Raw genomic sequence first — 15741 nt, forward strand, 5'->3', positions numbered from 1 at the left:
TCAAACTTTTGATATCTATAACCTGATAGTTGAATAATGGTATTTTGTGGTTTTAACTTGCATTTCTTTTAGTATGAGAAATGTAGAAAATCTTTTCATGTTTTAGAGCCAATTATATTCCTTTATTTTTTTCTCATTGATTTGTGGCAAATCTTTATATGAAGAAAATTAGCCCTTTTTCTGTGCTACAAATTGCAGATATTTTCCTTAGTGTGTCATTTATCTCTTGACCTTTTTCCCCCATATGGCAAAAGGAAATATCATAAACATTTTTAATGTAGTCAAATGTATTGATCTTGTCTTTTGTAGCCCCTGGGTTTTGTTACAGTTTTAAGAGTTAATATCCAAAATCTATAAAGAACTTACCAGTTTCAACACCCAAAGAACAAATAACCCAGTTAGTAAATGGGCAGAAGACATGAATAGACACTTTTCCCAAGAAGACATCCAGTTGGCTAACAGACATGAAAAGATACTCAATATCACTCATCTTCAGGGAAATACAAATCAAAACCACAATAAGATACCTCCTCACACCTGTCAGAATGGCAAAAATTAACAACACAGAAACAAATGTTAGCAAGAATGCAGAGAAAGGGGAACCCTCCTGCACTGTTGGTGGGAATACAAGCTGGTGCAGCCACTCTGGAGAACAGTATGGAGGTTCCTCAAAAAGTTAAAAATAGAGCTACCCTACTACCCATCAATTGCACTACTGGGTATTTACCCAAAGGATACAAAAATACAGATTTGAAGGGGTACACGCACCCCAGTGTTTATAGCAGCATTATCAACAATAGCCAAACTATGGAGAGAGCCCAAATGTCCATCGACTGATGAATGGATAAAGAAGAGGTGGTAAATATACACAGTGGAATATTACTCAGCCATCAAAAAGAATGAAATCTTGCCATTTGCAATGACGTGGATGGAACTAGAGCGTATTATGCCAAGTGAAATAAGTCATTCAGAGAAAGAAAGACAAATACCATATGATTCCACTCATATGTGGAATTTAAGAAACATAAAAGATGAACATATGAGAAGGGGGGAAAATAGGAGAAAGGGGAACTAACCATAGGAGACTCTTAACAATAGAGAACAAACTGTTTTTAAGAACAAACTGAGGGTTGATGGAGGGATGTGGGTGGGGGTGGGTTACATGGGTGATGGGTATTAAAGAGGGCACTTGTGATGAGCACTGGGTGTTGTTTGTAAATAATGAATCACTGAATTCTACTCCAGAAACCAATATTGCACTGTATGTTAACTAAAATTTAAATAAAAATAAAAATTAAAATATATTCTAAAAAAATAAAAATAAAAGCTTTTTTTAAGAGATACCTAAGAGTTGTGTTTGATGTTTTGTTGGTCCTTTGGTATTTTTAATGAATTTAATCCTTGCAATATACAACACTGATTATAAATCTTTTAAACTGTGTAAATTTCAAAGCAGTAGAACAATGGAAGGTCACCAGGTTTTGGAATCCAAAGTCCTGTTTGAATTGTAGTTTGTGCACTTACTAAAATGACCTAAGCCATGTTACTTACCTGCTCTTAGCCTCAGGTTCCCCATCCAAGCCTTACTGTGTTCTATTACAAGAGACAGTGCCTGGCATATGATGGATTCTCATTGTTAGTTCCTCTCTCTCCTGCTTCCCTAAAGCCCTTGATCAAGAAATATTTTGTTAAATTAACTTAAGACATACACTTAAGTAAACAGGATTTCTTTTCAAAAGCATTCTATAATTTAAATTGTAAACGATTACTGTTGATTTCTCAAGTTAGCCTGAACTAGTAAATCATACATCCATATTTGAATTGTAGGCATTAAAAATAGTGTGTCAGTACAATGCACATTGCAAAAATACATTTTTTGGTAATAAATGTTTGTGAAAAGAATAAATGAAGTTTGAATTTCTAGACAGTTACTTTCTTTAAGAACTCCTAAACTATGTCTAGAAACTTCACTGTAAATCCTTCAATATAAAACTATTGTTTAATGAAGTCAGTCACTGTACCCAATTTATCCTGTTTCATAATTCTGAATTTTTTTATATATTACATTTCCTTAAAGCAGGCTACATTTTTAGAGAGAATAATGCATTTAAAATAAGCACAATTGTATCTTTAAAAATAAAGTGTAATGTTTTTATCCTTTACCTTTATAATTAGATCAACTATATTTCCATATATTTTTCTTTCCATGGCTAGTTCATGAGCCACCTTAACATTTGGGGAATAAGGAGAAGTCACAATTTTAGAAATGCCTTAACTTTGTATTTAAATACAATTACTTTGTCAGTACTTTAAGGAAATTCAGTAAGACTTGAATGCCTGTGCTCTGTTAGGCAATTTAGAATATCCCAGACCTTGCTCTGGACTTCAAGATTTTTTTGAAGTTCAAAGCAGATGTGTGAGGAAGAAAAAACATCTGTTGAAGAGAACTTGCTTCATTGCGTGACACTGTTTTCCTGCACTCTTCACTGGAGCGTCTGTTGAGCAGGTTGGCAGGTTTGATAATTAATTAATGATGAGGGAATGAGCCACGTATCTGAGGAACTCAGTTTTGCCCCTTACTGCTTCTTTATTCCCCACATGTCTGGCAAAGCCTTCAGAGTCTAGGATCACTGATCCCACAGTTGTATCTCAACTCAAACACTTGTCTTCAGGCTTAATTAGCTCAGAGATATAAACAGATGGATGGCCTGGGACCCAGAGGGTTTAGTCTTGAGCAATGCAGTTTTATTATCAGGGAGTTTTGAAATTTTTGTTGGAGAAGTATGTCAAAACTTAAAAAATGCCTTTAAAAATTTAGAATTTTGAAAGTATATATACTTGAAGGTGACAGAGTTTTGTGTGTATCTCTGTATGTTTGTGGATTTTTCTTTTTGTAACTTTTTATTTAGATATAATTTCAAACTTACAGAAAAGTTGCAAGAATAGTACAAGGGACACCCACTATTCCTTTACCCAGATTCACCCATTGTTTTTATTTACCCCATTTGTTTTTCCATCCTTACTCCTTCCTTCTCCTCTCTTCCCTCTACACACACACACACACACACACACACACACACACTGAAACATGTATTTTTTTTTTTCTGAACTATTTGAAGTCAAGGTGGATGTCTGCTGTCCTTACTCCTAACACTTCAGTGTATATTTCTTAAGGACAGGCCATTCTTCTAAATAATCACAATACAGTTATCAAAATAATAAAATTTAATATTGATACAGCATTATTACCTAATCTGTAGTCCCTTCTTAAATTTCATCAGTTGTCTCAATGTCCCTGTGACATCTCCCCACAGACCAATGTAGGATAACACATTGCATTTAGTTATCATATCTCCTTTATCTCAACTTCCTTTGTATCAGTTGACTTTGATTTCTGAAGAGTTCAAACCGGTTATTTAGTAGTGTTCCTGTATCAGATTTGTGTGTTGTTTCCTCATGCAGTCTGGGTTCTGCAGTTTTGGCAGAAGTACCACAGAAGTGGTGGTGTGTCCCACAGTGTCTCACCAGAAGGCACATGGTGTTGATTTTCCCTTAACTGGTGATGTGAGTTTCGATCATTTGATTAGGGGGGCTTCACTGGTTTCTCCACAGTGAACTTAAACTCCCTCGTTACATTTAGTAAGGACTTCATGGAGAGATACTTTGAGACTATGTAAATAGTTTGCTCCTCTTCAAATTGTCACCCATTTTAGCAACCATGATGGTTTTCTAACTCTTGTTATTTCTTGTGTATTTGTTAGTTGGCATTCTGCTACAAGGAAGAGCTTTCTCTTCTCCCCCATTTATTTATTCATTTATTTATTTGCATTAGTATGGGCTCATTGGTTCCTATTTTATTCAGTGGTGATAATTCATTACTATTTATTTTGATACTTAGTTTGACACTGATTTGACTGGTGGGAGCCCCTTCAGGCTGACGTCTGGGTCATTTTGATAAGTTGTCATCATTCTTTGAGCACTTCCTTACTTTCTGGCACAATAAGATGTTCCAGATTCATTTTATATTTTCTCTGCCCCAGCCCTGGAATGAACATTCTCCATTCAAAGAATCTTGGTTCCTTTTTATGGAGAATGGTATTTAGAAACCAAGACTGTGTGTGTGTGTGTGTGTGTGTGTGTGTGTGTGTGTGTGTGTGTGTGTGTTAGTGGTAAAGGAAACTACGGAAACAGCGTTATGGAATATTACATATGCTAAATCATTGTGTACTGTATGTATGAGTATGTGGTGCATGTGTGTGTTTAAGGCTACAGGTTTCAAACAGAAGAGCATTTATTTTACATGTAATAATCATAAGTTTTGACAAGAAAGAAATACATTTTTCATTTCATAGTAAATGGCATTACACAGTTTTGAGTACTAAATCATCTTGACATTTATGAAGGACCAAATGGAAAGTAGGGAACTGAGTGTGTTAAAATATAAAGCCATCTTTAACTGTTCTATTAAAAAGCAAAGATTTATTTTCCATCTGTGATCTGAATGTGCCTATTTGTGTTCTCTTCCATGGCAGTGGAATTTCTTTGGAGCCACACGACAGAGAGCATGTGTGTTGGATATATGTCAGCCCAGGATGGGAAAGCCAAGGTAAGCGGGAAAACTGGGGCATAACCTGAAAACCTTGCAGCTGTTGCATGAACCTCTAACCAGTGAAGTTGATAAAAATGTATTTTTTTCAGCCTCTGTTGAGGAGTAGCTCTGTGATCTTTATGAGAATCTGATTAAGAACAGTTAATGATCCCAAAGAGAAACAGCAGATCTTTTTAGCTTTTGATGACAGAGCAGGGGAGATTAGGAAACACTACCCCCACCCCCTTTATTTTCACCTTGTTCTTCCTCAGCCATCGTGAATAACTGGAAAAGAAGAAACTGGGGATTGGAAAGAGAAAATGGGAGTAGAGCTGATGGGCTGACAGGGCTGAGTGATTTAGCAGGGAGTGTTGGAATAGATCAAGGAAACTGAGGTAAAGAAAGCTGAGTGCCAGACCATCACCCTGCATGTGCAAGGGTGGAGGTGGCTGAGGTGCTTGCACATATGACTTGTCTAGTGCTCTGGTGTGTTCTGGCATGCCCTGGCACCGTGTCCTCGTGAGCAGAGTCAAAGGTCTGTACTCTGTGTGACACGTGCCTGTGGCATGCATCCCTCAGTGAGTCACAACAATCACATAGACATACACAGCTTCTCATGCATTGCTTGGTTTCCCTGCATCCATGATGGGTGAGTCTATATAAGAAATATAATTTATGGATTTTAGTTTATACTGGATTCATGTTCTTCTTCATAAAATTTTTAGAAACAGCTGTGGCATATGATGTTTACTTGGTATTAAGTACCTCAATTGCAAAGCTGTGAAGTTGGGCAGCCTCTTTTTTAAAGGACATAATTTATTTTGCACATTTGGAAATATAAGTAAGGAAACTTCTGATATAAATGTCTGATATAGATTGAATCATTAACGAATTAAGGATACATGTAACAAATTAAGGATACATGTCAGTTTATTGCTAATTTATTTGTTACTTAACTAACCCATCCAGTCTGGCCTCTGTATATTATCCAGCAAGCCAGTAGCATCAAGAGCATTTCATCAGACAAAGATTGGCTTATATTTGTAACAATGTTACTGAGTTCTCCTCCTCTTTGTCTTACCCTCACCTAATACAATATTCATATTATACTAGTAGACTTATTTTATAGGAGACTGCACGGAAATTGCCTTGTTTCATAGCATATACAGAAGGAAATTATAGCTGCTTGTTTTAAAGCAGACTTTTGAGGGGTGCCTGGGTGGCTCAGTCTCTTAAGCATTCAACTCTTGATTTCAGCTCAGATCATGAACTCAGGTTTGTGAGTTCAAGCCCTGTGTTCGGGCTCTCTGCTGGCGTGGAGCGAGCTTAAGATTCTCTGCTCCTCACCCTCCCCACTTGTTCTCTCTCTCTCTCAAAAATAAATAAATAAACAAACAAACAAACAAACAAACAGAAAATAAAGATGATTTTTGAGTTTAGAGTAACATTGCCTAATAGAATTTTGGGTGATGACTGAAATGTTTTATATTTGTATTGTGTTGTCCAGTAGGTTAGCCACTAGTCATATGTGGCTATTGAGCACGTGAAATACAGCTAGTATGCCTGAGGAACAGAATTTTAAATTAGTTTAAATTTAATTTAAATTACTTATTTTTAATTTAGATAGCCACATGTGGTGAAATGGCTACCGTATTGAACAGCACAGGCTTAAAGAATGAGTGGAAAAATGGTTATTCAAAAAAGTATTTTCAGAACATTCTTTTCTTCCCAATGACAAAACCATTCCCAACTATAAAATAAGCCTGAGAAGCCACAGTAATGGCTTGCAGCCATTTAAGTTTCTCTCACCCCTTACATATTGACTCTAAGCTAAAATTGCTTTTTAATAAAGGAACATATATGAGGTAGACTTTAGTACTGAAGCCAGTGTAGTCTGATGGGGGTACACCATCATGTTATTAAGTCCCTTGAGCGGAAATGTTCTAGTTATCCCTGCTGGTGGCCTGTGGAAGACACCTTACTATTTAACATGAAATATGGGTAGTAAAGAGAGTGGAGAGTCCTGCATTGAGCCCAAAGATGTTTGGCCTCTAGTTGCATTGCTTGACATCTGGTGGACGTGGTTTTCATATTGCTGGTAAATTCTCCAGCTGGTAGTCTTGATTGGGCCAACAGATACAGCTGCTCCTCTTGCCTCACTTGTAAATTATGTTTTTGACCTTCCTTGCAGAGAGTTAATCCCTCTCCCTTTCTTCCTCCTTTGAGCCTGTGGCTGCAAATGCTTTCCAGAAAGAAAAAAAACCCCAAAACACTAATGCTTTGGCTGCTGAATTCTATTGATCAAAAAAACCCATCTCTTCTGTCATAAAGGCTGGAATTTTATTGTATTGCAAGTAAGACAATGTTATAAATGAGAAGCTGGGCTCAAAAGAGAAAGCGGCTATAGCAAAGTTTGTATTCCTTATAAGAAAGTAAGCTTTTGGCCTACCCCTCTGGTTTCCTGACTTCTATGAAAAAGTTGTTGAATTAATGGCATGCCCGTTCAGCATGATGACTGGTTTGTGAAACATGCTCTCACATAATATTGAGATCCATGGTAGCAAATGAGAAAGAAGGCATATTTAAAAACTAGAACTAAAACAAAACCAACAACAACAAAGCACACACATTTTTTAAATTTAAAAACTATTTCTAAAAAGTTTTTTTCGTTTCTTTTTTTTTAATTTGGACTTCTTGTTACCAAACTCAGAAACTAAAGCCACCTGGCCATTTGAACATTTTATATAAGCTAGCTATGTTCAGTCTAAGTTAAGGCCTTGAATTAAAGCTCACCTCAAAATCATAGTGCTTTAAAAAAGCTGGATAATAAATATTATTGTAACCAGAGTCTGTATACAATTTGAATAAATAGAGGTAGGTTCTTTTACAAATTTCTTTCTTTTCTTTTCTTCTCTTTTTCATATAGAACATTCTTTTAATTATATCATTTTAATTTAATTTCTAAACCTTCTGTAGCATAAGTTAGAGATTTTTTTTTTATTAAACCAAAATTAGGGCATTGATACCAGTTGGATTTAAAAATCAGATTGCCTATATCCTGCCCAGATAGTAGTTAATGAACAGTTTTTAATAAACACCCAGTGTGCATGGACTACTGTAATAAAAACAGATGTTAAAACTGGCATGGAACTTATTGAAGTGTAATAAGTGAAACCTAGGTTTCTTTTACAGTTTTATAACTTTCTATAACAGTAGTGAAAATACTGTTATAAAAATTCATTCTTGAGGAAGAGCAGGCTGTTTTATGGTCTTAAAGTGTTTCCCCACAGATATCTTATTAGTTGCAGAAAAAATAATATATATATAATGGGGAAACCAGGCAACAACTTGACCTTGTGATCAAAATTAATGTGACTGGTGAGGGGCAGATGGACATCATTTGCCTCTGGATGTGATAACCTGAGAAAGACACAACATCGCTTTTGTAGTATTCCATCTGGAAGTGCATAACCTGAATCTAATCACAAAGAAACATCAGACAAATCTAAAATGAAGAACATTCTATGAAGAAAGAAAAAAGGGATTATATTCTTAAAAAATGTCAGTGTCATAAAAGACAAAGGCTGAGGGAAATGCTCCAGATTAAATAATACTAGAGTCTTGGCAACTAAATGCAATACTTGATCCTAGACTAGATCCTACATGGGAGGGGAAAAATTCTATAAATGCATTATTAGGTCAATTTACAAAATTGAAATATAGATAGTAAAAAGTGTTGTATCATTCTTAAATTTGTTATAACTGTACTGTGGTATATAAAGAAATATTTTCACGCTTAGAAAATACACACTGAAGTATTTAGGGATAGAGGGCCATAATATATACAGTATCTTCTTAATGGTCCAGAAAAAATATATGGATGGATGGATGAATGGTTAGATAGCAAAGTAATAGAGCAAAATGTTATCAATAGGTGAACCTGGGTAAAGGATGTATGGATGTTCCTTGAACTATTCTGTAATTTTGAAATTGTTTTTGCATAGAAATTTTTAAAAATATATCACCCTTGGATATTATGGCACATTTGATAAGTTTTGAAATGAATAAGTATTGGAATGAGTGCAGTGCCAGGTAGCTGGAGCCTGGGTTCTCCCCCAACTCTGTTTATTTAGTGTGATCACTCTGCCTCTTGGGAACTCAAGAGTCCTCATCTGTAAAATGAGAATAAGAATACCTTACTATGCCTTAAGTCCTTTCTGGGATAAAGTACGATAACAACAAAGAAATAAAATCTGTCTCTCTGAATATGGTTGACTGGATTCTATTTAGTCCTTGATATATTATGGATATATTATATATATTATAGATATTTGAATATATTATGATCCTAGATACTTGCCTCCAATCTGCAATCTGCAAAATTCTAAATTCTACATTCCAGATTACATAAGCAGATATATTGCTATTCAATTTTCAGTACAATTTTTGCAATCCCAATGTAGTGTATTTACCATGTTTTGTTTTTTTTGAAGATAGTTTCTGAGGCTTTAAAAAAATCTCGATAAACATCTATTTAGAAGGGTTAGAACAGATGGGATTTCTGAGAATTTTTTGTTAGGCTTAATGTACCTCTCAAATAAAATCATAAGAGGAAGACAAATATAAAATGGGAGGTAAACAAGAAGCAGTTATCAAAGGAATTGAGAAAGAGATTTCCATTCCCAATTAAGATGAAGACACTTTTGCTCCTACCCCCAACAATGAGAATGAGCTGGATAAACTATAAAATCATAAATTTAAGAAAGCATCCAAAAAACTGAATATGCTAGAAAAACCTAAGTGAACTAAGGCCCAGAAAGACTTTTAGGACAGAAAAAACCTCTTGACTGATTTATTTCTGGCAGAACAGTGGGAAGAGGAGTAAAACTGACCTAGAAGAATATAAAGAGAAACCAGCCAAACTTTCAATGAACTATTTATAGCCTCATGTGAGTGGTGTGACAGATTAAAATCCTAAGAAGCCCCAGTCACAGGGTGAGTCTTGCACCCACCACCAGTTCTTCCCTATGAAGCCTTCACCAAATGAGCACACCAAGAGCTTGGAACATGGCAAAGAACTGAGAGTGATTCATCAAGGTGTGTAGGATTTGCACCAAGTACATGGCAGTAGCCAAAGAAAGACTGGAGGTAGCGCGGGAGAACTGAGAGACATCTCCCTGAGGTATAGTGGCCCTTTATCAAATACAAGGCAGTTGCAAGAAAAGGCTGGGATAAAAAAAAGAAATGAGAAGAAACCTCCCTTATTCCTACAAGGTATATAGGACCTTCAAGGGCAAGGCAGCATACAGTTGAAGTCTAGTGCCTGGGCAACAGGGTGAAGAAATATGCCATGGCATGGAAAGCTGGGGGAGGTTATCAAGAGCAAAGAGAAACCTAAGCAATCCAGAAATCTGGTGGCTCAGCTATAACAAAGAGAAATCTCCCATGATTAGAATATGGGCAGCTGGATTATAAGACATAGAAAAGTCTTCAGAATCTCATCAGGGCTCAGATCCCAGACCTTGCTTAAGGGAAATTCCTGATCCAGACCTCAAAATATTAGCCAATAGTGAACTAAATCTAAAACTACCACAAAGTGCAGAACCAGCTCACCTAGAGATTAGACTGACTCAGAGTCCTAACATAGAGGGAGGGAGTTTGCCATTTTCTTAGGATAAATATTATCTATTTTGAATATAATTTACTGTTCTCTTACATGCAGTGTCTGGCATACAATAAAAATTAGGAGTCCTCTGGAGCACCTGGGTGGCTTAGTCGGTTATGCAGCCAACTGTTTTTTTTTTTTTTAAAGATTTTATTTATTTATTTATTTGACAGAGAGAGAGACAGTGAGAGAGGAAACACAAGCAGGGGGAGTGGGAAAGGGAAAATCAGGCTTTCCCGCTGAGCAGGGAGCCCGATGCAGGGCTCAATCCCAGGACACTGGGATCATGACCTGAGCCGAAGGCAGATGCTTAATGCCTGAGCCACCCAGGTGCCCCAACAGCCAACTCTTGATTTCACTCAGGTCATGATCTCAGTGCCCTGGGACTGACTCTGCGTTAGGCTCCCCACTCAGCGGGGAGTCTGCTTTAGGAGACTCTCTCTCCCTCTGCCCCTCCCCCTACCCTTTCTCTCTCTAAAATAAATACATTAATAAATCTTAAAAATTTTTAAAAAATTTATGAGTCCTCTGAAGGAGCAGAATAAAATCAGTCAATGGAAGCTTATCCCCACAGATAACCTGGATGTTGGAATTAGTGGAGAAGGATTATAAAATAGTTATGATAACTATAAAAAGAAATAACAAAATGGAAATGGAATGACTGAAAAGTACAATATCAGAAACAAAGAACTTATTTGATGGACTTAACAGGAGATTGAGGTGGAAAATATGATTAGTGAACTTGAGAACCAGTCAGTATAAATTGTCCAAACTTGAGCACAAAATGGAAAATGAATTTAAGAAACTGAAGAAAGTGTCTGACCTGTGGAACTATAACAACTGGTCTAAGATATGTGCATTTGGAATTATATAGCTGTAAAGTTCTTACATTGTTTATAAGACAGTATGTTAGTATTTGGATGTAGTTTGAGATAAGTAAAGGATGCTTTTTAATTTCTAGGATAACAAATTTAAACATAAAAAAATCAGTACAAGACATATAAGAAAGTATACTACAAAATACTCAACCAAAAAATAGGTCAGAAAAGAGGAATAGAAAAACAAAGAACATATGAGACAAATAGAAAACAAATACTGAAAGACTTAAACTCAATTTTAGCAATAGTTACATTAAATATGAATAAACTAAACACTCAATTTAAAAGGCAGAGATTTTCATATTGAAAACAATCTCAGAAGACCCAACTATATAGTGTTTATAAGAAATGCACATTAAATAGACTCAGACAAAATTGATAGTAAAAGTATGGAAAAAATGTATGTGCAAACACTAAACATAAGAAAGTTGGTGTGGCTATATTAATGTCAGACATAGGAAACATTATAAGATAAAGCAGGACATTACATATTGATAATATGGCCAATTCATCAAGAGGACATAAAAATTCTAATGATGTATGTACCTAGTAAAGGAAGAAAAAATTGAGAGAACTATAGGGGAGGAAGAGACAAATCTACAATATGGTTGGAAATTTTAACATCCCTCTCTCAGTATTAAGTAGAATAAAAATTAGTGAGTGTATGAACAACACTATGGTCCAACTTGACCTAAGTGATATTTTCAGGCACCACACTCAACAAGTTACTCTTTTCAAGTTCATAAGGAATACTCACCAAAAGAAATTAGAAATTATTTCAAATGGAATGATAATGGAAACAACATGTCAGAATTTATAGGATACAATGAGAACATTAAAAGAAAAAGTATATCTTTAAATGCTTAGAGGAGAAAATTTATTTTATTTTATTTTATTTTGAGAAAATTTAAATAAATGTTAAATTTCCATCTTAAGCTTTAAGGAGAATAAATACAAAATAATCAAAATAAAAGTAAAAAAAGATAATGTAGAAAATTAAAAATAGAGAAAAATCAACAAAGCCATAAATTGGTTCTTTGAAAAAAGTTAATAAAATTGAAATAACCTTAGAAAGAATGGTCAGAAAACAGAAAATAATACAAATTACCAATACCAAGAATGAAAGAGGAATATTAGTGTAGAATCATAGATCCTACAGACATTAAATGGATAATAAGGTGATAAAATGAACAACTTTATTACATTCAGTAACTTAGGTGAAATTCATAAATTCTTTGAAAAAACCCAACTTAATGGAATCTAACACAGAAAGTTGGAAATAAGCATATATATAATTAAGAAATTGAATTTATAATCAAAATCTTCTCACAAAGAAAACTTCATCCCCAGATGGTTTCACTGGTATGTTATATCAGACATTTAAGGAAAAAATAATACAATCTTTCAACTATTATCTTGGGAAAACAAGGCAGGGGGAATGCTTTCCAACCCATTTTATAATGTGAGCGTAACCTCAGTATCAAAATTTGACAAACATGTTACAAGGAAAATGACAGACCAATACCCCTCCTAAACATAGGTGCAGGAATTCTTAATAAGTTAATTATTTTTTAAAAAAGATTTTATTTATATAGGATACATTAAAAATGAATGATGTACTGTATGGTGACTAACAATAAAAAAAGGAAGTTTTAAAACAGATTTTATTTATTTATTTTTTAAAAAGATTTATTTATTTGTTTGAAAGAGAGAGCACGCACAAGCTGGGTGAAGGGCAGAGGGAGAAGTGGACTCTCCGCTGAGTAGGGAGCCTGACATGGGACTGACATGGGACTCAATCCTGGGACTCTGGGATCATGACCTGAGCCGAAGGCAGGCACTTAACCAACTGAGCCACTCAGGTGCCCAAGATTTTATTTATTTGAGAGAGAGAGAGCGAGTGACAGAGAGCACAAGTGGAGAGAGAGGCGGAGGGAGAGGGATAAGCAGACTCTCCACTGACTCTCCACTGAGCAGGGAGCCGGATGTGGGGCTCAATACTAGGACCCTGAGATTGTGACCTGAGCCAAGGCAGACACTTAACCAACTGAGCCATCAGGTGCCCCTTTAATATGTTAATCTTTAAAAAAAAAAAAAAGGAAAGAAAGAAACGAGGTATAACTTCTGAAAAGAAAGGAACAGACAAAAAGGCACCAGTATCTTTGTGATATGATGTAGACCTAGAAAATCCAAAGAGTTCAACTCAGAATTATGAATTTAGGAAGAGCAAGTAGAAAATAAAGATACAAAATTCGGTATCTTCTGTTTATAGAAGCAGTAAAAAAAAATTAAACCTAGAGTTACTATATAACTCAGCATTTCCACTCCTAGATATATAGCCAAGAGAATTGAAACTATGACCACACAAACACTTGTGCACAGATATATTATAGCAGCATTATTCATAATAGCTACAAATACCCATCAACTGGTGAATGGATAAACGAAATGTTACGGAATGTAGATTAGTGGTTGCTAGGGTTGCTGGGGGAGGAGAGTGTGAGAGTGAATGCTAATGGGTACAGAGTTTCTTTTTGAGGTGATAAAAGTGTTCTGAAATTGGAGCTGCACAACTTTGCAAATGTATTAAAACTACTAAAATGAACACTTAAAGGGTGAGTTTTATGATATGTGAACAAATCTGTTAAAATATCCCAACAAATCTATTAAAAATATCAAACTGTACTTTACTGTATTAACCAAAACAAATGAGAAAAACCGTATGATCATCTAGATATCATATCCTTATTTCAACTTCCATTCATGATAAAAATCCTTACAATACCAGAAATCTGATAAATACCTCAATTTGATAAAAGGCATCTACCAAAAACCTACAGTTAAAAGCATACGAATTGGTGAAATCCTGTACACTTTTTTTCTAACATTGAGAACAGACAAAGAGGAGGTCCACTCATTACTTCTATCTAGTATTTTATCAGAATTCCTAACCAGTACAATAAAGCAAGTAAAAGAAATAAAAGACAAAAGTTGGAAAAGAAGTAAAAACTGTTTAAATCTAAATTCTTAGATGACATGGAATGATTCTAACAAATGATGTGCAAGACCTGTCCTCTGAAAACTACAAAGCCTTGATGAGAGAAATAAAACATAACGAAATGGAAAAATATGCATGTTCACGGATTGAACTCAATAATGTTAAGATAGCCATTCTTTCCAAATTCATCCATAGATTCAAAGCAATCCCAATAAAAATTTTAGTAGTTTTTTAAATAAGAAATTGACAAGCTGATTTCAAAATTTCTGTGGAAATGCAAAGGACCTAGAATTGTAAAAATCAACTTTAAAAAAGACCAAAGTTAGAGGACTTAACTGATTTTGAGACTCGCTATAAAGTTACTATATAAAGGCAGTGTCCTCTGGTGAAAGAGACAATCCTAAACCCAGTAATATCAGAACTTTGAGATCAGTAGGAATACCACTCTCCCTTCTGTAATTTCACACAACTAAAGGAATAAATCACCAGATTTGTGGATATAGCAGGGTTCATAAGACAACATTGCAGGATTTATAAAAACATTGCCTCAGAAATTCAGATGGAAACTTGTGTCTCAAGAAGAAATTGAATGTATCCAACATGGAGATCTGGAATAATCACTAGCAATGTGGCTGCTGTTATGGTTATCAGATAAAAGAATTGTCTTTACAGTAAAGGACTTCCAGAATGACAAATAAGAAAGTATACATTCAACAACTTTAATAAAATAGTCTGAAAAAAATGAAAAAAAATCTAGATGGATACCAGTATCTTCTAATTTATCTTGGTCAACTTCTTCAACAAGCTTACCTAATTGTTTATATACTTTATATTTATTAAAGTATACATTTTAAAATATTAAGTCTATGAATTTACTCCTGGTCATCAAGTATTGCCAGTTGAACTGTTAAAAGCACACAGTGTCTAGTGTGCTATCATAAGTTTTCTATAATTTCACTTTTTTTCAGTGTGTTTAGAGATGGAAAGAATTGTATTAGGCGGAATTGGTGCTTTAGGAAAATGATCTTTCTGAAATTGGATGAGGATCAATGAAATAATTACCCTACTATTTGTAATCCTTTAGCATTTTTTCATTCATAAGTATAACTTGCTGTGTAAGTGTATCTTCTCTAAAAGATAATAGTATAACCTAAGTAAAACAGGTGACTTTGGGGTGTTGAGACCATTAACTTTTTCTAACAATGTTTGATGGCCTCATAATATCAACCTAGATATTTACCTAATTAAAGCAATTTATAAAGCTTTAAGGTCTTCTATGCCAAGAATTTGTGCCACTGTGAAAGTAAATCCTCACAAGCTAAATAAATTTTTTTCTATACCTTTAAAAAAAATAAAAACATTATATTGAGTGAATACAGCCAGACAACAAAAGACTACTTTGTGATTATTCCATTTATATAAGGTATGCTAGATGAAAGAAATCCAAAAGTGGTTGCTTCAAGAAAAGAAGCACGAGGGAATTTGGAATGTAATAGAAATATATTTTGTATGAAAATTTTCTGTATTGGGACACCTGCGTGGCTCAGTTAAGCCTCTGTCTTCAGCTCAGGTCATGATCCCAGGGTTCTGGGATCAAGTCTCCCATCAGGCT

At 34.9% G+C, this 15741-nt stretch overlaps 1 protein-coding gene across 10 annotated transcripts in view; it reads left to right on the forward strand.

Annotated features, from left to right (window-relative positions):
• TASP1 (taspase 1) overlaps positions 1-15741 on the forward strand; it is a 295328-nt gene that overhangs the window by 244726 nt on the left and 34861 nt on the right. For all 10 annotated transcript variants that reach the window (XR_003524673.2, XM_027622321.2, XM_027622326.2 and 7 more), the window contains one exon: positions 4533-4606. Coding sequence is in view for 9 of the 10 variants with exons in the window: in XM_027622321.2 (XP_027478122.1) it covers positions 4533-4606 (74 nt within the window). In the remaining variant the exon portion in view is untranslated. Of the gene's footprint in view, positions 1-4532; positions 4607-15741 lie in introns of those variants that run through there.

This window comes from Zalophus californianus, chromosome 8 (assembly GCF_009762305.2).
Source record: "Zalophus californianus isolate mZalCal1 chromosome 8, mZalCal1.pri.v2, whole genome shotgun sequence".
In the NCBI taxonomy this organism is placed as follows: Eukaryota; Metazoa; Chordata; class Mammalia; order Carnivora; family Otariidae; genus Zalophus; species Zalophus californianus.